Source organism: Herpailurus yagouaroundi, unplaced genomic scaffold (genome assembly GCF_014898765.1).
Source record: "Herpailurus yagouaroundi ecotype Mexico unplaced genomic scaffold, PumYag 162450, whole genome shotgun sequence".
In the NCBI taxonomy this organism is placed as follows: Eukaryota; Metazoa; Chordata; class Mammalia; order Carnivora; family Felidae; genus Herpailurus; species Herpailurus yagouaroundi.
Window position 1 is genome coordinate 43,250 of NW_024423178.1, and position 23,056 is coordinate 66,305.

A 23,056-nucleotide genomic window follows, 5' to 3' on the forward strand; every position below is an offset into this window, starting at 1 on the left:
AAGGAAGTTAAAGCCTCACTTGAAGCCAATTAGCAAAATCACTTCCAGATGGAAAATGGAATTAAACAGAAAACTAATCCAGGAAAAATAAGAAGAAACTATATATGACTTGGGAAGGACCCAGGCACTTGCTAAATGCATGACCTTGGGACAGGAACTCAACATCCATCTTTTCCTTTTGTTCTAGGTGGATTGCAGAATGTACCACACTGTACTATGGTGAGCTATAAACATAATTATGTACACAACATAATTTCTACATAGCAATGACTCAGTAATTATTAGCCAGATTATAGCACTCAGTATTATTATTATCCCCATGCTTAATAGCAAAGGAAATCATAAAGGAAAAGACTAATAGTTGTGTTTAAATAATAATTTTAAAAATATAAGACAAATAAGAATTTAATAGGAAATATTATTTAATAGGATTATATTGTCACATTATTATACTTATTTTATTTTAATGATATATTATTACCCACTTAAAAACTAAGATCACAAGGGCACCTGGGTGGCTCAGTAGGTCAAGCATTTGATTCTTGGTTTTGGCTCAGTTCATGATCTTGCAGTTCATGAAACTGAGCCCCGTGTCAGGCTTTGCACTGACAGCACTGAGCCTTCTTGGGATTCTCTCCCTCTCTCTCTCCCCCTCCTCTGCGGTCTCCTTCTCTCTCCTCTCTCTCAAAACAAATAAATATTATTAGAAAAGGTACTTTTATCTACTGCTACTGAAATGAAATATTAGCATTATATTTTCTAAAAACAATTATATGTATCAAAAAGATACTAACCACTAATTGTACTTATAAAAATAATCTTACTAAATACACTAGTGATAGAATATTATGTTCAAAATTAATTTTAAAGAATATTCAACAGCATAGGAAAAAGTTAATGCTTTAATGGTACCTGAAAAAAGCATGTTATGCAATTTAACATGTAGCAGGAACCTTAAAGAACAGTATGAAAAGAGGGAATGACAGAAAAATGTGAATGGAGGTATGACTGTGTGGGTGGATGATGAATGAATGAATGTTATTCTATTAAATGTCTCTTATTTTCTAAGTTTTCTGTAGTTCACATAAATTACTTTAAACATTATAATAGACATTTATTTACACAGACATGTATTAACCTGTAGAGTTAAAAAAAAAAAAAAAAAGATCACTTCTCCAGTTCGATGCTGCAAAGCCTTGGTTCAAGTAGGAGATGAAAGAGTGGGGGCAGAGAACACTTCCTCATGGGGGCACAGACCCAGCGGAATCATCTCACCTTTACATTTGTGTCAGGTTCTAGATTCAACTATAGTTAGTTCAGCCAAAGAAAAAGAACACAAATATTTAAGGATGTAGTGAATTTCCTGTAATTTCTTCAAATTTTACTTTTAAATTCTGATTTTTTTTGTTTATCACAAACAAAATGCCACAAAAGTGACAAGCAAATAAACAAAAAGGAAAAAATAAGATAGCCACAATGTCACCACTTAAAATTAAATATTGTTAAAATTTGGATATTTTTACTGAGTTTTTTTACATTGTGTGTTTAAAAGGGAAAATAATTCCTGCTTCTGCATAATTCACAAAAGGTGAGTAACAATAAGGGGAATGAACCTTCTATTTAAGACTGACAAGAAATGAAGTACTTGGAATACACATTATTTTACTGTTAGCAGGTTACTTGTGTGTGGTTCAGGACATGAGCTCCGGGGACTGGTGGTCTGTGATCAAAACTTGGGTGTTTGGGTAGCTGGGTAACTCTAGTAGGAGTGTTTCGCCTAAGAATCTATGTTTCCTGTGCTATATGATGGAAATAATGATGACAGGTTACATTGTAGAGCCATTGTAAAAACCACATAAGATATTGTAGGTAAAAACCCTTGGTGGACTGCATGAGCATAACATTAACCATTGCTATTACTATTACCATGAGAACAGGGAACATGGAAATACCTCTTTGGATTAACTCAATCTTGATACACAAGCAAAATAATACTTTAGAGTGAGAAATAAACTGGTTGTAACAAGATTCGACCCTCATGAAAACATACATAACGACGGGGGCGCCTGGGTGGCGCAGTCGGTTAAGCCTCCGACTTCAGCCAGGTCACGATCTCGCGGTCTGTGAGTGCGAGCCCCGCGTCGGGCTCTGGGCTGATGGCTCAGAGCCTGGAGCCTGTTTCCGATTCTGTGTGTCCCTCTCTCTCTGCCCCTCCCCCGTTCATGCTCTGTCTCTCTCTGTCCCAAAAATAAATAAACGTTGAAAAAAAAAATTAAAAAAAAAAAACATACATAAGGAAAAGCACATGTAGTTCTTAGTGAGTTGAAATACCTCAACACATTTGGTTGGCATCTCAGCAGGTCTGTCAAAGATGAGAAACCGATACCATCCGGGAGACAGGGAACGGTCACACACCAGGTTTTGAAAGGGAGAATGCTGGAGTTGCAACGAGTCAAAATGCACACTTCGGTAAGGGCTCTGAAGAATCTGGTGCCCCCCAGGAGAGCACTCCTGAGCTAGGAGGGAAAGACAGTATCTTAAGTACGCGTTTCCTTCATTAACATGGGTTAGTCCTCAATTAAAATTGATTCTTTTCCCAAATTAAACAAATAATCCACAACTGCACATAAAGACCATCAGAAATGTTAGGGTCTCTTAGTAAGTCAAAGATGACTTCCATTTTTCATAAAGGCAATAATCCAGTCAGCAAACTGTAGGATGTGCTTTTGAGGTACTTGAGCTTCAAGAATTTTATTTCCATTTAATTTGGACAGTCAATATTGTTATCACTGTTGACATAGGTTTTTGTTTTTGTTTTTGTTTCATTCTTTCCGTCTGAAGTTACAGCCCCTATAAGCCTCCTCTTGAGGATGGCCTTCCAGGTTTGAATGCCATTACTGACCCTCCATGACCTGCTTTCCTTCCCAGTAACTATAGGTCCCCCAATATCCATCTCTACCAAGTCCTGAAAGGCAACAAAGTAAATTAAGCTTTTAATGCTAATCTAATTTTTGCAAAATGCCCTCCTACTGAAGCTTCCTGCATTCTTCAGTACAGGAAAGAATATAAAGTTGTCAAGCTTTTTTCTTTCTTTTCTTTCTTTCTTTTTTTTTTTTAAGATAAAGTATTGGAATACCTTTTTACTACCAAACACAGGAAAAGGAATGGGGTTCAGGGGTACAGTTTTGAAGGAGAAAAAAGAAGAGTTCCGTAGTTTTTTGGGGAAGTTGTCTTAGCAGCACTTGGCCTGGGAGATACTTCTGTGAAACCCACAGAGGCAGAACATCAGACTCCTCTTCCCATCAAGAAGAGAGAAGCAGGGGCGCCTGGGTGGCTCAGTCGGTTAAGCGGCCAACTTTGGCTCAGGTCATGATCTCGCGGTCCGTGAGTTTGAGCCCCATGTTGGGCTCTGTGCAGACTGCTCAGAGCCTGGAGCCTGTTTGAGATTCTGTGTCTCTCTCTCTGACCCTCCCCCGTTCATGCTCTGTCTCTCTCTGTCTCAAAAATAAATAAAAGTTAATTTTTTTTTAAATAAAAAAAAGAGAGAAGCAGATGTCAGAAGAGACGTCCTAGAAATATGACTCTTGTTTGAGCTTCCTGTACTCTCGCATGATAGGGAGCAGAGAACTGCCCTTATTTGGGTACCAGAGTTTCTTGTTGACACAGTAGGTAGAAAATCTCCAAATATTAGCTATTACATACACTGAAGGAAAGCACTATAATAAAGATAATATCCATGAAATTGAAATGGGAAAGAAAAATCCAATCATTACTAAGGTACCTCACTGTGGGACAAATTTATCTAACTGAACAAAACTCTCAAACATATATACATAATTTTAGGTTACAGAGGTGTTTTTCAATCAAAATCAATTTCTGAACTTAAGGGCATAAACTAGAAATACTAATTTGCAAGTAGATATCATAAATGTAGCTTATACAATTTTTTATTATGATTGTTTGCTGTTCATTTTGTTGTTTGTAGATATTACAATTAAATTGCACAAAATGTAGTGTTCTTAAAGAATTTTTAGAGTAAAAAAATTTAGGAATAAGCACAAAAGTTTCCTCTTCCTTTTATCTCTTGCTATACCAGTTGTAAATTTCCCAAGAAAAATGTAATCCAAAAAGCTCTATTGACTTTGATGATCTCAATCTGTCAACACTGGATAAATATTTCATAAAATGTGTATGGATGGAACTCAGGGGATGTGCTATCATTTCATCTAATTTTGAAATAACTCTAAGGTCCTATCAATACCAGAACACTGTACCTGGTTAGAAACTAAGGAAATATTTAAAAAGAGATTCCTAGTGAGGTTTGCATGAATTATTGAGATGTTTTCTCTGTTCTCTTTCCTGCAGTAGAATTTTGTGTTCGGAAAAAAGTCACTAAGTCCATCTCTATTCTGTGTGGTATTTCTTCTTCCTAAGTGCTTCTGTAGCTCTCACATTTTCTCTAATTTTACACTCTCAATAACTGTTTTCTAGTCCAAAGCTGAAGATGTAATAAATATAGTAGCAATCACAGTGTAACATCAGCAATACCAAAGAACTATATAATATCTACACAGAAATTGTTAGACCTGTTTTTATTTTTATTTAATATTTATTTTAGAGGAAAATTCTTAAATCATATAAATAATAACAGCCCATATTTTTTATATTGATCATTTCAGTTTTTTCTAAAAAATCTACTTGTCTTTTTAAAAATGTTCAAGTTCTCTGTAGAAAATTTTTAAATCTTATTAGTAATGAACAAGCCACACTCTTAAAAATCTCATGACAGCCTTAACTTTAGAATGCAGTACACAATTAACAAAGTGAGAATTATAAGGATAGTTTTGGTTTCCATTTGGAAATGTGGGGACTCAGCTCCTCAAATACTAATAGTTCTACAAGCCCATCTCACTTATTCATGACGTGAATGATGTGCTAAGCTTTCTAGCAAACTTCCAACATAACTTTTCCCTCATAAAAAAGTACATATAAAATATTCACTTATATTTACGTATCCATTTCTTTGAATCCCAATAGGATTCAAATAAGTGAGACAGCATATAATAGGATTTAATAGGATATAATACCTGGATTTCAAATACTGTAGGAGAATGTGTCAAGTTATAAAGGATACATAATGATACAGTATAAAAAAACTTTTCTAGTTTTATTTGTACATAAAAGGTAACCTGTACTAGATTGTTTTCTAGTTTAACACAATGGCCAGGATTCTTTAAGATTCATAATTGGTAGACAAAAAATTTGTTAAGAAACTAGATAAATCACTGTATTTTTAAGAGATGAATAGGCTTAATGCCTGAAAACAGGGACTTCATAATATTTGAGTTTATAATTAAAAAACCTTTGGTATATTGCCCTATGGGAATTTCAAATATTTGTAAATTTTTGAAAATCTGCTAGTTTCCCTAAAGCTTCTGATATTCAAAATAGAACTGTGAGTTCTGCAACAACACAAAAGGCTGAAAAACAAGGTCAGAGAGCGTCTAGTTTGCTAAATCTCTTTACCTTGCCCTGCTTTGTATGTCAATAGGCAAACTGAATGCTTCTTGTAAAGAATACAAATAGATTGAAAGTAAAAGTATGGGCAATATCATGCAAACAGCAACCACAAGAAAACTAGATTGTCTGTATTAATATCAGACAAAAAAATCTTTAAAAATATTACCAGAAATAAGGAGGGGCATTTTGTAATGATGAAAGGTTCAATCCATGTGGAAGATATTCAATTATGAATACACTAACACACACACACACACACACACACACACACACACACACACACACCCCTAATAAGAGAGCATGAAAATATATCAAGTTAAACCTGATAGAAATGGGAAAAAATACATACTTCAACAGTAGTAGTTGGGGACTTCAATATTCCACTTTCAATATGAATACAAAACTGGGCAGAAGATAACAAAGAAATAGAGCTAGAGTAGTACTATAAACCAACTTGACCTAAAAGACATCTATAGGACATACCTGTCAAAACCAGCAAATACAAGTTCTTCTGAAGTGCATATGGAACATTGTCCTGGATGGACAATAAACTACACCACAAGATAAACCTCAATAAATTAAAAAAAAAACATACAAGTCATGCAAAATATGTTCTCTGACCATAATGGAATGAAATTGTGAAACAGCAAAAATAAATTTAATTAGCTTACAAATACGTGTAAATTAAACAACCCAGATAATTGATGACTCAAAAAAGAAATTAAGAAGGAAATGACAAAAGACACTGAAAAGATTAAAACAGATACAGTATATTTATGAGATGCTGTCAAAGTAGTACTTAGAGGGAAATTTATAGACATATATCCTTACATTAGATAAGAATAACATCTCAGTGTAATAAACTAACCATGTACCTTAAGACACTGGAAAAAGAAGAGCATACTACATCTAAAGGAAGCAGAATGAAGGAAATTTTAAAGATTAGAGAGGAAATTAATGAAATTGAGAATAGAAAAACAATGGAGAAAGTCAATGATATCAAAAGCTGGTTCTCTGAAAAAAATCAATACAACTGGCATAGCTCTAACTAGACTGAGAACAAAAAGACTCAGTTACCAGAATCTGAAATGAAATAAGAGACAGCACTACAGATCTTATTAAGGAATATTATTACAGACAGGTATATGTCAATAAATTAGGTAACTTAGATGAGATTGGAAAGTTCCTAAAAAGACACAAACACCAAAACTTACTCAAGAGAAATAAGCAATCCAAATAGATTTGTATCATGTAAAATACTGAGTAAAAAAAAAAAAAAAATACAACACAACACACACAATAAAGACCAGATTCAGATGGCATCGATGCTGCATTCTACCAAACATTTAAGGAATAAACCATTTCTTCAGAAACACTTCTAAATAATATATAAGGATGGAATACTAGGGGCACCTGGGTGGGTCAGTCAGTTGAGCATCCAAGTCTTGATTTCGGCTCAAGTCATGATCACAGGGTCGTGGGACCAAGCCCCGAATCCTGTTCCATGCTGAGTGTGGAGCCTGCTTAGGATTCTCTCTCTCTCTCTCTCTCTCTCTCTCTCTCTCTCTCTCTCTCTCTCTCTTTCCCTCTCACCCTCTGCCTCTCTCCCCTGCTTGCACTCTCTCTATCTCTTATATATAATAAATAAAGTTTAAAAAATTAAAAAAAAATTAAAGGGATGGAACACTTCCAGACTCATTCTAGAGCCCAGTATTACTGACACCAAAACCAGAAAAAAGGTATCACAAGAAAAGAAGACTACAGACCTATGTATCTTTTGAATATGGATGCAAATGTCCCCAGCAAAATATTGGCAACATGAATCTAGAAATTAGACAAAGAATTATAAACCATGACCAAGTGGAATTTCAACCAGGTGTGCAAGGTTGATTTAACATCCAAAAACTAATCAACATAATATTCCATATTGATATAATAAAAAAATAAAAATCCATAAGTGATTTTCAATATCCAGAAAAACTCATTTGAGATAAATCTAACATTCTTTATATGTGTGTGTGTATGTGTGTGTGTGTGTGTGTGTGTGTGTGTATACACACATACATAAAAAGACTAGGAGTAGAATGTAACTTCTTCACCTGATAAAGAGAATCTACAAAAAACCCTACAGGTTACATCATACTTGAAGAAATACTGGATGCTTTCTCATAAGATCAGGAATGCCTGCTCTCACTGCTTCTATTCAACATGGTATTTCAGGTTCTAACTCTGACAACTAGGAAAGATAAATAAACAAAAGGTATCCAGATTGAAAAAGAAGAAGTAAAACTATCTCTATTCACATGACATGATTTTTTATGTAAAAATTCCTAACAAACCCACACATACAAAAATTATAATGAACACATTTAGAAAGATTTCAGGATACAAAATCAAGATACAAAATTTAATTATACTCCTACACATGTGCAAAGAATAGACTGAAAATGCAATTTAAAAAATGATTTGAGGGTGCCTGGGTGGCTCAGTCAGTTAAGCATCTGACTCCTGATTTTGGCTGAGGTCATGATCTCACAGTTTGCGAGATTGAGCCCTACATTGAGCCCCACTTTGGGCTCTGTGCTGACAGTGTGGAGTCTGCTTGGGATTCTCTCTCTCTCTCTCTCTCTGCTCCCCCCCCCAAAATAAATAAATAAAAACTTAAAAACGTGGCCCAAAGGTGTAAACACCCCAAATGTTCATCAACTGATGAATGTACAATGTAAATACTTAGAGTGGAAAATTACTCCACCATAAAATGAGATGAAGTACTAAATACAGTACAATATGAATGAACCTTGAAAACATAAAGCTAGGTGAAAACAGTCACAAAAGGCAGGCTGCTATATGATTCCACTTATTAAAATGTCCAGAATAGGCAAATCCATAGAACAGAAAGTAAATCAGAGATTGCCTATGGTTGCAAAGGTGAGACGGTAATGGAGGGAAGAGGGGACAGAAAGCTGGAGTACAGTATTTCTTTTTCAGATGATAAAAATGTCCTATAACTGACGGCAGTGGTTGCACATATCTGTGAATATACTAAAAAACAGACCACTGCATACTGCAGTAACTACTGCACACTGTAAATGAGTGACTTATATGGTACAATAAACTGTATTTCAATAAAGCTGTTTGAAAAAAATAATATTTTCTATTCCTCTCTCCTTCCATCTTTATTAGATATAAAAAACTTATCGACTTTACCAACATATGAACTTAGAACTTGGTAAGGGTTAATATTTGCCCTCAGTAGGGAAATTATAAAGCTATTATATAAAGGCAACAAGGGGTTTTGTGTTGTATGGCAAACATTGAAGCAGATACTCTCTATAAATATTAGTCATTTTTCTGGAAATATTTTATCTAACTATAATAAATGCATATTTAATGCTTTTTATGTTTAACAGTTCTTCATGAAAATCTAGTGAATCTGAAAGCAAACGAAAGAAGGTACAGACTAATGATACCTTGTTAAAGTATCATTTCAGGAAATAATATATTGGGTTTTAATATTCTTTTTAAAATTTTACATGGGAAAGTGCTTTCTCTCCCCCCTCCTCTTTTTACAAAGCAAATTCACCTTAGTAACATACATTGAGATCAACAAGATGATAAGACTAAATTATACCCTAAGCAATTATAAATGTATTTTTTTTCAAGGGGCAGATATACACAGATCAGATTTATTTCTTAAAACATATAAGGAAATTTACAATATAATAAGTCACTTTCATTTAATATTCCCAACTATCCGCCCACAAAAAGCAATCAGGAAGAGCTAACTAATGTTTTAACTTCCCTGTATTCTAAACTGTCCTCTTTTTAATGGATTAAAGATGCAGGAGTGGTGCTATTTTCTTCGTAGAGATCTCTTCTACAGCAGCAAGAGGGATTGTAACAGATATACTAAAATATCATACACAGAACTTAACGTATTGATTTATTGTAGAGATAAAATGTTCATCAATTACTTATTTCCAGCGGTGGGGTGGGAGTGCAGTAGATGTCCAGCAGTTTGGAACTTAACTCTTTGCGGGTAATTCGGCTCCACTTGCCACTAGGATGCTGGCAAATCCAGCAAAAGTTTCTTACAGTAGACACCTTAAAGAGCAGGATATCAGCAGGAAACAGAACCGAGGAACACTAACAGGACTGAGGGTCCTAGAGCGGGAGAAGAGGAGGCCACAAACTCCTGAGCACCAAGAAATCACGCAGAGCCGAAGGGCTGCAAACTGACCAAAGAGGGCAGAAGGGCAGGGCAGAGGTCGGTGAGGGTCAAGTATCAGATGCGGCCATAGGATGCACAAGGACGCTCCAGTGTCATCCAGGAAGTCAGCCCCCTTCTCCCTAAGGTCCGGGTGGCGCCCCAGCGCTCCCTTCCGCCTGAACCCTACCTCGCCAACCTTGTCCCGGGGCCAGGAGCATAAGCGCCAGCGCCAGAGCCCAGACTCGGCCAAGCATCGCTGCCACCGCACTTGGGGTCCCAGGCGTCGCAGGGCCCGGGCCGTGGGTGTAAGCAGGCTGCGGACACCTCAGCCCTCCTGTCACAGGACTTTCTCAATCCGTTCCTGCTCAGTCTTCAGGGACGCTGCATGTCCCCGCTCGGGGGAATCAGCTGTCCTTTCCTGGGACACAAGCGAGAGTCTTCCGCGCAGCCCCTCGGCGGCGACTCTCCTCCCACAGAAGCCCCGCCCGTCCATCGGAAAGCCACGCCCACCTTTTCCCGGGGAGACCAGGTCCTGCAGGGTCCAGGCTGTAGCACACCCACCACCTTGGATCTCAAAGGCAGTCGTACATCCAGGGCAAGCTCACGGGATATAGCTTGGCACCTCGAGTCTCACTGTCTTAACAACGCTTTAAGAAAAACTGATAATCCTAGAAATTGTTCAGATGGATCTCCAATAAAAGCAGCTTTGTGAGGTTCTGTTGGAAGGGGCAGTGCCTGTGGTTATCCCTGTAGATGGATTCTTAACCTCGCAATTGCCGGTGCTGGTTTGCCCCCCCGAGGAGCATATGCTTCTCAGAAATTGCTCCTGTCACCTCAGGCCTCATTGATGAAGGATGGGAGGAGGGAGTGGAGATTAATGGCACAACACTGGTAGCTCTCTTCCTCTGCTTTTAAGACAGTTTTGAGAAGTGGGAGGGAGGACATGGAGACTTTCAAACACGTGGAGTTAGCCATTGTAATTGCTGGTGATCCCCAAATTTTTTTCAGGTGCTCAGTGGTGACCCAGTGACTCAGGATATGGTCAACATATGGTCCCATGATTCCCAAGGTTGCCTTGTGGATGGTGTCCAATGTGAAGTTATCTTCACATGCCTGGTTGGTTCTGCAGAGGGAGCAGGCCCCCACCTTTAAAAAAAGGAACAACTGATATTTTTAGGAAGGCTCCACACGCAGTACTCACAATGCTGAGCTCAAGACCCCAGCTGAGATCAACTGGACATTTAAATGACTGAGACACTCAGGCACCCTGATTCTGCATCCTTCTATGTCATTAAATGAAACCTCACTTTCCTAGGTTTTCTTTGGAAGTCTCCATTCTCTCAAGAACCTTATCTATCACCTGGTAGATTTGTCTTCAGAGCTGGTATTTGAGAGGAAAGAAGACACTGGACAACAGAAGGTAGTTCCAAGGTCCTGATGGGCTCCAGGATTCAGGCCACAGTTCCACCTATAGATCTGGAGGACTGAGGCTTGGATGAGGCATGGTGGTAAAGGCAGAAGATGTCCAAATGCATAAAGAAGTTATTTTAAAAATAGTTTATATTTTTTTATTTGAAAGAGAAATTACAATTAAAAATTTTTAACCTTGTTTCCAAAAGTGTAAGTATTAACTCATTTTGGGAGAAAAAACATCTTTGTTGTGCAACGTGTAGCCCCCTTTTACATGCAATGAAGGCATCCAATGTAAAACAAAAATGAAATACAACTTTTTGGTGGGGTTGGACAGATGATTTTCATCTTTGGGCCTAATTATGGAAGAATAAGGTGAGCAGAATGAAAACCCTGAGATATTTTTAACGTATGTCTTTTTGCTTCAGCTTATAAAGCCCTAATAAAACTGAAACAGAAAAGTAAACATCAACTGTCTCAGACTATTTGTGAAATAACCAGGAATAAAATAAAGGCTATAATCAAGATTTAATTACAATAGGCTTTTTAAAATTTATTTTTGTCAAGCAATATGTGTAGAAATACAATCAACTTTTATACTTTATTGGAGGACATTACTTACCTAATTTCCAACAAACCCTGATTATACAATTTAAAGTACAGTGGGTCCTATTTTTCCCTTCAGGTTTTGACTTATGAATACTATTTGATGAGTTTACAACAGACTTGTTAACAAAGAACCAATTTTCCTTGATGTCTGTGAGTTAAAATTGGGAAGAAAAGTACTCTTAAATTGTTTTTCAAATCTCAATGGGACATTTACTTGAACTGGTGTGGTTCTGGAAAAATATACCAAATAAAAATTAGTTATAAGATTGTGGAAAAAACTAAAAAGTAATAAAAATAATGTTTTCATATGTATCTGGTGAAGTACATCAAAACTGGTATAAGATTCAAATATTTTTAACTTTTATTTTTGAAAAGGAGAAAAAAAACAATGGATATATGGTACCCTTACTGTAAATATCGATGGCGCTAGTAAAATGCAATAGATATCACCAAGAGACAGAAATAATACAGAATGTCTGAGGAAAGATGAAACGAAGCCAAGGGTTAATAAGTAAAATATAACCTGTATGAAGAAAAAAGCCCACCAACAGAAACTTTCAAATGATGATTTTTTTTTTTAAAGAAAATAACTCTGCTCTTGTCAGGTTCTTTTGCAAAATGATGATGGGCTTGTCTGGGTAAAACCCCCCAAATTGAGGGGGCAGAAAGACACAGCTATTAAGTGCACAAACCTTAGGGTCAGGACACCTGGATTGTAATCCTAGATCTGCTACCTATTTACTGGCTGTGTAACTTGGACATCACACTTAACCTCTTTTAACCTCATTTTTCTGTACAATGGGAATGATGATAATAATACCTACTCCACAGAGTTTAAGAAACTAAAGTGTATATATGTGTGAGGAATGGTCTGGAGGATGAGTCTGAAGAGAAAGCACTTAGGTTCTGGCACAGAGTAACTAAAATGAATGTACATTATAATTTATGGTTAATAAAACAAAGGTGCAATACCACATAATTATACTTTTTCTTATATCTTGTTATTATATAAAAGTGCATAGTTTCTCAGTGTTACCTTATACCAGTGTACAGGATAATTTGTAGTAAACTTACTGAAAATACACATTTACAGCTCGTAAGAATTCCTTGGCCAGTATGTATTTTACTAAATAAAAGAGTCTGGCTCTTTCCCAGATACATCTATCTATCTATCTATCTATCTATCTATCTATCTATCTATCTATCTATCTATTTAGCCAGGGAGAGGGTTAACAGGAAATAGCATCAGGGGGAGATAATGGCATCCCCAAATCAATACTTGAGCTTCATAAATTAGTATCTTGGCTTTGGCTCTCAGTTTATATTCAGGAAGTTATTGCTCCCAAACAGACACACCAAATGGAACAGACATTTTGCTCCCAGCAACAGCAAATCCTTTCTTAATGAGGAATGAACTAGAGACTTGAAACAGTAAAGAAAATTTATTGAGAACATCCATTAACTGTGAATTTTATAATGTTTATTATGGTACGCCTCTAGGGAATAAGGTGGAAAGGCTGGGAGAGGGGAGCTGACTGCCTGGCATGAATGCTGGTTATAAGAATCAATCTTTTCACGTCTATGTTTGAAGCAGCATTACTCATAATAGCTAAAACACGGATGAAATCCAAGTATCCACTGATGGATGAATGGTAAGCAATGTATGGAATATGAATACAATGGAATATTATTCACTTTTAAAAAGGAAAGAAATTCTGATACAATATAAACATGGATGAACTCTGAAGACATTATGCTAAGAGAAATAAACCAGTTAAAAGGATAAATACTGTATGATTCCACATATGTGAAGTACCCAGAGCAGTGAAGTTCATAGAGACAGAAAACAGAATGGTGGTTCCCAAGGGCTGGGGGCTGGGGCGGGGGCAATGGGGAGTTATTATTTAATGATTACAGAGTTTCAATTTGGAAAGATAAACTTCTAGAGATGGACGGTTATACCTGTTGCACAATACTGTGAATGTACTTATGCTACTGAACCGTATATTTAAAAATAGTTAAAATGACAACTTTATGTCATATATATTTTGCCACAATAGGGAAAATTAAATAAAATGAATGAATCTTTCACCCATCAGCCAGAAAGCAAGCCCTTTATTTAAACAGATCTCAACATTACCAGCTTCAAGGACATTTCTTGAAATGTTCCGTAGAGTAGAAATGGCTTAACCTGTGATTAAGTTTACAGAACATAAACTCACAGAGGTTAACAGATTGATTACATGTCAATCAGTCATGCAAAACCACATAAATTGAGACATGGTAGCATAAGATTTACCAGCTAAGCAGTTTTCCTATCCTGTTGATCAGAATACAGAATTCAGAGAAATTACTTTTCAAAGATTTCTTTCATTTTTATGAAATGAAAGCAACTTTTATGAATAGCTATTTTAATAAAGAAATTAACTTGTTTCAACATAATATGTTCCATAATGTGATTTACAAAATGAAATTGGAATACTAAAGTTCCTTTGAAGGGAGTTGGAAAAGGTGTATATTATCCCTTTCAATAGCCATTCATATACATAAGTAATAGTTTGGATCAGAAGTATATATTATAAAATGCCTTTATAACTGAAATGTCTGCCTAGTAAACGTCATGATTATACTTGAATGTTATTTAGATTCTTCTATAAGACTTAAATAAAACGTTGTAGCAGGTGGGCAAGCTATGTAACATTTCTATTTTTGTTTATATGATTTATGATTACCATCCCTTTCTAGATCATGAAGCATTTTGAGCCTCACAATTATAACTTGTAACATGTAATTAAATTCTGTAACTACAGAGGAAACATTTGATAATATTGGAGAAGGAATTTCATTATTTATGAAATGGATAGTTTGATTTATGAACAAAATCTAATAAATGTCAGTAAATTTAGTTTTTGCCCAACTGTCCCACTGACCCTAATCCAATCTGAAATAAGCCAGGATTTTATAAAATACAAAATGATTTTTTTACCACAGCTCTATTGAGATGTACTTTATATAATATTCACCTGTTTTTACTGTATAAAACATAACGGCACAACATCACCACAGTCTAATTTCTGAACATTTCCATAACTCTAAAGATAAACCTCATCTCAACTTGTGGTTGTTCTCCATTCAAACCTCAAATTTTAAGCAACAACAAATCTCCTTTCTGTTTCTATACATTTGCCTTTTTTTGGGACATTCTATAAAAATGGAGCATATGTGTACTTTTGTAACTGGGTTCTTTCACTTTTTGAGATTATCTATGTTGTAGTTTTATCAGCACTTTATTCCTTTTTATTGACAAATGATATTCCATTGTATGGATATAGCCTATTTTGGGTAGCCATCAATTGACATTTTGGGTTGTTTCCACTTTTTGGTCATTGCAAATAATGCTGCCATGAACATTTGAGTGTAAGTCTGTGTGGGTACCTATATGCTCACTATTTTAGGTGGAGTTGTAGGAATGGAATTGCTGGGTCATATGATGAATCTATGTTTCATTTTAAAGAAATTTCCATATTGTTCTCCAGACAAGCTTGTTTTAAGAGCGAAAGCAAATTTGTAATCACATGTGTGTTCTCAGCTTATATATATTTTTCTCCAAAATAAAAATCCTTCAGAGATTGATCAAAAAATTAAGTCTCTTGGCTTTTTACATAACTTAATTTTGAAACTTTACTGGTAAAATTGTTATAATACCTTAAGTCATGATTTAAAAAACAAAACCAATTACTTAAAAAAGTCAAAGAATTTTATTTGATATTAGATGGGGTAAAGAAAAACCTCATAAAGATTTATTCATATAAAATTGGGATGACAAGTTTTGAAGTCAATCTCCGAAAGGTTCTCAGGTTCTTATATTGCCAATATTTCTAAAATTTTTAGTTTTTTTCATGAGTGGTTTGTTTATCAGCAACCCTTTGAGATTTCGATTAGACTGAAATTTAGATTTCAATTTCAATTAGAATGCTGAAAATGTTAGAAGAAAAAAAATTAAGTTTCTGGATTTCCTGACATTTTAGGTAATGGGAAATTAAATTTTATGCATACATATGAATTCTCATGACACGAGAAAAAAGAACAAATGTTATTATATTAGACCAAATTTGATTCAAAATTGGGATCTGATACCTTCTTTTTTTAATTTTTCTAAAATTTATTTATTGAGAGAGAGAGAGAGAGAGAGAGAGAGAGAGAGAAAGCATGAGAGAGGGGCAGAAAGAGAGGGAGAGAGAGAAAAATCTGAAGCAGGCTCTGCACTGTGAGCATGGAGCCTGACATGGGGCTCAAACCCACGAACAGTGAGATCATCACCTGAGCTGAAACCAAAAGTCAGATACTTAACCGACTGAGCCACCCAGGTGCCCCAAGATCTGATACTTTAAAAGCTGTAGGGCTTTGGGCAAGTTTTTTGATAGATCATAAAATGTATTTCTTGATTTGTGAAGTGAGGCTCATAACCCCAAGACTTCCTAGACAGAGAGGGCTCCAATAATTTCTAATTGATGGCTACATTCACCCCACAACTTCCTAATGTTTTGCATTTGGTGACTTGGTTGCAGCTGATTGAACCAGCGATCCCTGCTTAAGGGACCTGGCATCACAAGTCTGTCCAGTGAAAATCTCCATGTCACAGCCAATTCTCTGAACCCATCATGTCCACACCTTTAGAGAACTGAAATTCTCGACATGGGAAGTCAGCTACCAGGACTCCATTGCTCAGAGAGCTAGTGCATTGTACTGAAAAGGCAGAACAAGGTGAGGCATGGTGAAGACCTCAGATTCTGGGATGAGAATGCCTCATTTGGAAAACTGTCTTGCCAATTCCCATCTAGGCAAGTCTGGATAAGATACTTATCTTTTCCTCTGTTTCTTTATCTATAAAATGGACTTAATAATAAGAGTATTTGCCTAATAAAGTTATTCTGTGGATTAAACCAAACAATATATGAGGAATGTTAGCACATAAGGGGTATTGAACATGCTCTACAAATGGCTAAGCTCTTGTTATTGTTAATATTGTCATTTCTCATGTAGTCTATCAATGCAACCCCATTACCTTAGTGCATCTAGTCACTGCAGCCTGAAGAAGATAAAATTACAGGAAATTGTCAGGGAACTTAGAGACTGCCTATGACCTTCATAAATCCTCACTCTCTCCATCCTATTTTGCTCCTATGCTACATTTTTATAATTTAGTCGATACAAAACCTCTAGTAAATTTTTCTGAGCTTGAAGGCTGGGCAAGAGTCCCTTTCCTACCATATGCTCCTGTGACTACTTTGTTACAGTGATGCCTGGATTTAAATGTGATGTTAAGTGTGTTACTTAAACTATCTGGAAAATGGAAATAATATTGTTGTGTTTATCACTGTGATGGTATAAACATTAAATAAATTGTAAGTATATATTTACATATAATATTTAGCATAATTCCGGTCAAATACTAAATAATTGACAGAGCTACTCTGTATATTTCTGTTATTTATAAGCATGATTACTGAAATATCCTATTCAGTATTTTGTGATGGAGTAAATGTACCAATCGGAATATGAAATCTAAGTGGAGAGGGACACTGTCTTGGCCATCACTTAATGTTAGCAAACTTTTGTAATGACTTAGTCCCAACTGACCTGGAACCACTCTGCTCTACAGGTGCTGCCCAGATTTTGCCTAGATTTGGCACACTTTTTCTGTAAAGGGACAGATAGTAAATATTTTCAGACAATATGTTCTCTGTTGACACTACTTCCCCATCACTGTAGAGTGAAAACAGTCATAGATGATATGTAAATTGTCGGGTATGGCTGTGTTACAGTAAAACTTTATCCCCCAAAATGCACTGCAATCAGATTTGAGCTGATTGCAGATAGTTCGCAGATCGCTCACAGTTAGAAGATTATATGTATTGTTATCTACTCGCCTTGCACATAGTGAATTTCTTTCTTCCTTAATTTTTAAATATATGATCTTGCTTTTTGTTTTCTTGGAGCATTTTAAGCCTACCTTAGAATTTCTATATTTTCTTACTTTATACTAATAAAAATAGTAAAAAAAAAAAAGATATTCTAGTTATATCTGAATAAAAGTTACCTATTTTAGAACTGGAAAAGTCATCAAGATCAATGATTTTTAAGTTTATTTTAAGACAATTTGTCAAAAAAAATGTATCAAAGGCTTTGATTAAAGATGGAATGGAAGTCTTGAAGCCCTACCCAGAAGCTCTCCAAGGATAGTTTGGGAAACATGGCTTGAAGTCAGGGTACACACCCAGAATTCCACAGAGGCAGAGCAGGAGAGATAAATACGTGACAGTGGTTCAGTGCAAGACAAGTTGGGGAGGCAGGAGTAGGGCATGAAGTATGCATTGATTATAGAAGCAACAGCTGCTAACACCAGCTGATTGTTGTACTAACAGAATTTGGATCTGTTTTGCTGGATAAACTCTTTTTTCTAAAAAGTCAAATTTTTTTTGCTCAGGATCAAGGTTCTCATTTTATGGGTAAGAATATGGAAGATCTGAAATCATGACTCGGGTAAAGCTGGCATATATTCTTTGACTTCAGTGTCCAAATGCATTTTTCACTAACACTTTGTGATTTGGGAAGAGAACTGGGCTGATCATGTAGTGGGTAAGAGCAGACTTTGCAGCTGGGCAGATTTGTTCTAGAAAGCCCAGCTCTGGATCCTATGATATCTCATTCTTCATTTGTAACATAAAGGGATAAGTGCATATTTCCCAGGGTCATAGTGAGGGTTAAATGGGATAATGAGTACAAAGCACTGAGTCCCATTTCTGGCATACAGGAAGCACTTGATTAACGGTGCTAGTATTAAAATTTAGAAGGTAGTGAAATTTTTGATGAGTTAGTGTGAAAATATAGGTCTAATTCATTGGCTAAGTGTAACTATTCCCATATACGCATTTTTATCTTTCTGAGTCAATAGACTAAATGTCTCTAAAAATTATTACACAATCAGAATTGCTTAGTTATGTTAATTTTCTTTTTTTTTAAAGCTTCTCGCATTAAAAGTTTTTAATGTTTTTTTTTTTTTATTTTTGAGAAAGAAAGAGACAGAGCATGAGTGGGTGAGGGGAAGAGAGAGAGGGAGACACAGATTCTGAAGCAGGTTCCAGTCTCTGAGCTGTCAGCACAGAGCTGGATGCAGGGCTTGACCCTATGAACAACGAGATCATGACCTGAACTGAATTTGGACACTTAACTGACTGAGCCACCCAGGCTCCCCTAGCTACATTAGTTTTTAATAAAGAAAGCAACTACAACAAGGTGAGTGCTTTTGGAAGTTCCCAAAGGTGGATGGAAAGAGACTCCAGGCCTCCACATATGTAACACTGACAATTCACGTGCAACCAAAGTGGTTCAGGGGAACTTATCTGTCAAGTGTCAGTGAAAAATGAAGTATCTCAGTTTCATGTGTAATGTTGTAATGCTTAATCTAGATGAGAAAGGGACTACACCTCAAAATAAGCAGACACATGACTATATTTCACCACAAAAGGAGACTGAAAAGAACTGTCATGTTGAGGGAACATATGGCTTCTTGTAAATTATGTCATGTTGAACAATGGTTTTAATGAGAGACTTCCAATAAAATAAAAGCCTTTGAAAAGACTTCTTCCCCTTTAACTACCAAAGAAAATCCCCAGTCTTGCTTCAGGGAACTGAATTTCCTGTTTGTTATTTCTTAGAGCTACAAGCTGTTTTTATTGAATGGCAATTCCAACTTCAGGCAGTAATGAAAAAGGCATATACCACCAAAGCACTGTAAGAAAAGGATTTTGTAGATGATAGAGGACATTATCTGAATTAAATAAAGGTTTCAAAAAACAAATCACCATGTTCATGTTTCATTTCCTAAAATCAAGTATATAGCTCACCATTAGAAGCAGGATATAAAACAAGAAGACCCCCCCAGGAGTCCTTGGCAGAACATTCTCTTTTTATGGTACTCTTTAAACCTAATTATTTAAACAGTGATCAGCTCGCTTAAATAAATTATCATGACCTATTCATAATGATAATCATTCGAAACAATAGAACAGAGTAAGTATCAAACCAACAGCACAGTTGTGTTTTATAATCTAGTTGTATGAAAAATTCCTAAGAAATCAAAATAGTAATATTTATTACATTTTTCATTTAAATAAATTCTTACATTGGCTGTGATTTCTTGGGTACTGTAGCAGAAACGGATATGAATAATACCTGGGCCACTTAAAAAGAGTGATAAAGCTGTGCCCATCAAGTAGCAGGTCTGGAAACAAATGACACTGTGATGTTGTTAAGTAAGGAAGGATTTAATGGAGGAACTGGATGCTCCTGAAATCATTTCAAAGGCTGAGAAAAAGACTCCAGTCGGGGTCCCAGGAATCTGGCAGCACAAAGATCTGCCCTGATAAGGTGGCTTGTACCTCTGCCATTGTCAGAAATGTGAGTAATCAAAAGGATACCTTGGAAATACCAACTTTAAGGACCCATTGCCTTCTAAACAAAGGAGCACAAACACTCCTCCAAATAGCCAAAATGTTGACAAATGGAAAATGGAACTCTGACCACTAGGCTCACTATAATGCCCCTAAACACTCAAGAAACTGAAGATGGGGCACCAGAATTAAGCACTGCTACAGAAAAGCTGTTTGGGAGGTCCTTTGAAGGTAAAACTGTTTTTGAGACATGATGTTTTCCCCAGGGTTGGCTCAGTGCCTGAGACATCACAGGCAATACAAACACGCTTAATTAAATTAGTTCTAACAAAACTATTAATTGTATCGATGTGGAATGGAAGGTCAAGATTCTTAGTGGACAAAATTATACAGCAGGCTCATGAGGAAAATTCAGAATAAGGCTCAAACCTGGGCTCCAGTGCTCAGAGCAGCCTGTTGAGAGGTTGAGAGGTCTGGCTTCAGATGCGTGACTACCTACCTACATACACACTAAACTTGCTTTGTCTTCTCAGTTAAGTTGTCCCCTTCAAATACTTAATAGAAAATCTTCATTTATGTATGTGATCTTTGCAAACTGGCATTGTCTCTAGGCCCTGTTAGGCCTAGAAAATATTCAATAATTGAATATATTTTCAAGAATCTGTTATTTTTTTTAAGTTACAGTATAGTCACTTCCAAACCACACTTCCTGAGCATGAGACCATTCAGAATACAGATTTTTTTTTTTTTTACTACCTAGTCATGTAAAATTTCAATTATAGTTTAAGTAAGTGGCAAATCAATAAATTAAATTAAAATATAATACTTGGAATGTCTAATTCTAGAGAGTTTAATTAGAGCTAGACTAGGGGCGCCTGGGTGGCGCAGTCGGTTAAGCGTCCGACTTCAGCCAGGTCACGATCTCGTGGTCCGTGAGTTCGAGCCCCGCGTCGGGCTCTGGGCTGATGGCTCAGAGCCTGGAGCCTGTTTCCGATTCTGTGTCTCCCTCTCTCTCTGCCCCTCCCCCGTTCATGCTCTGTCTCTCTCTGTCCCAAAAATAAATAAACGTTGAAAAAAAAAAAAAAGAGCTAGACTGCACATGAATATATGAGAAATGATTTAAGTGTATATAAAACTATGATCTTCTTTGTGGATATGAAGCAACATTTTTTAAAGTCAGCCCTCTAAAATAACCTAAAAATGTGTTCTGGATAAATATACTAAAATTATAAGGGAAATTCTTCAAAAGAATGGAGAGTGACTCTACTCATGAACTTGTGTTATGTAATTATACAGAATTACTTATAAATATATTATGAAGTAATAATCTGAAAAACAAAGGAGAAATAATATTAAATACATAAGAGAATTTGAGAAGCAAGAAGTAGGACATTTCAAATATTTGGGGAAATAGTTTTTAAGCTTATTTAAGATGAAGAGTAATTTATTCAAGGTTAATTGCTTGTGACAATGACTATGGTTGAAGGAGGTGTGGGAGTTCTGGAGTCCTACCCACTACCTATGCAGAGAGCAGTTTGGAAAACATAACACAAGGGCAGGATAGATACTCAGATGTCGACACAGGCAGTGAACGAAATGTAAATGGGTGACTTCTGTTCAGTGCAAGGTAATGAAAAGTGGTAGGAATTAGGAAGTCAAAAGTGCATTACCAATTTAAAGGGAGCAGCGCATCCCAACCGGCTGTTGCACTGAGGGAATGTGGTCCTATTTTGCAAGATGGCTTGTTTTTTTAAGAAAAACTAAAAATATTTTCTTTTTACTCTTTTCTTTTTGTTATTTATAGTATTTTAATTTTTGACCTGCAATTAATTTTAAAAATTAGACACAACAAAGAACAGCTTTTGAGTCAGCTGCCAATTAGCAATTTGTACTCAAGAGGGTATAGATAACAGAATGGAGAGTCAGAAATCTTCATGACTTGGGGCCCCTGGGCGGCTCAGTTGGTTGAGTGTCTGACTCTTGATCTCAGCTCAGGTCATGATCTCGCGGTTCATGACACTGAGCTCTGCATCAGGCTCTGTGCTGACAGCATGGAGCCTGCTTGGGATTTTTTTTCTGTCTCCCTCTCTCTCTCTCTCCTCCCTCCTCTCTGCCTCTTCCCAATTCACTCACTCTCAGTCTCTAAATAAATAAACAAACAAACATTAAAAAAAGATAAATCTTCTTGACTTGAGTAAGTCTGGCATATAGTCCTATGACCTCAGGATCCAAATGACAGTTCAAGAACACATTATTTTTTATGAGAAGAGGTTTGAACTAATCCTGCAGCAGTTAAGAGCATGGATTTTGTAACTGGACAGAACTTTCCACAATTCCAGCTCTGGATTCTATTGTGCCTCAGTTTGCCTATTTCTAACATAATATTTATAAATGCGTACTTCACAGGGCTGTGGTGACGATGAAATGGGATAGTAAGTGGAGAGCATTATCCCCACCCCTGTATACAGTAGTCACTTGATAAACTGAGCTATTACTAAATTCTAGATAGAAATAAAAAATTGAGTGTGAGTCAGTGAGAAAAGAGAAACTACAGATCTAATCAGCTTCACTGGGTAAGCATGAACAGAAATATACCTGTTTTTCCCTTGGGTCTAAAGGATAAATTTCTCCAGAACTTACTGCATAGATCAGAAATATATGATCATGTATTCTTTTGCAATAAAACAAACACCTACCCATAGGTTTATGTGGATCTTTCTAAAAAGAGATGGGATGAGACTACAGTTCACCACACAGATAACATTGAACATTCAAGTACACCAAAGTCATACGTGAGAACCCATCTAGCAGGTAACAAATGACATATTGAATGTCTCAGCTTCACTCTTCCTAT

At 36.2% G+C, this 23,056-nt stretch overlaps 1 protein-coding gene across 1 annotated transcript in view; it reads right to left on the reverse strand.

Moving 5' to 3' along the window:
* LOC121026775 (von Willebrand factor D and EGF domain-containing protein-like) overlaps window positions 1–23,056 on the reverse strand; it is a gene marked incomplete at its 3' end in the record, with an annotated part of 79,431 nt that overhangs the window by 41,958 nt on the left and 14,417 nt on the right. Inside the window, exon 3 of the mRNA XM_040469550.1 lies at window positions 2,332–2,516. Within this exon, the coding sequence (XP_040325484.1) occupies window positions 2,332–2,516 (185 nt within the window). The remainder of the gene's footprint in view (window positions 1–2,331; window positions 2,517–23,056) is intronic.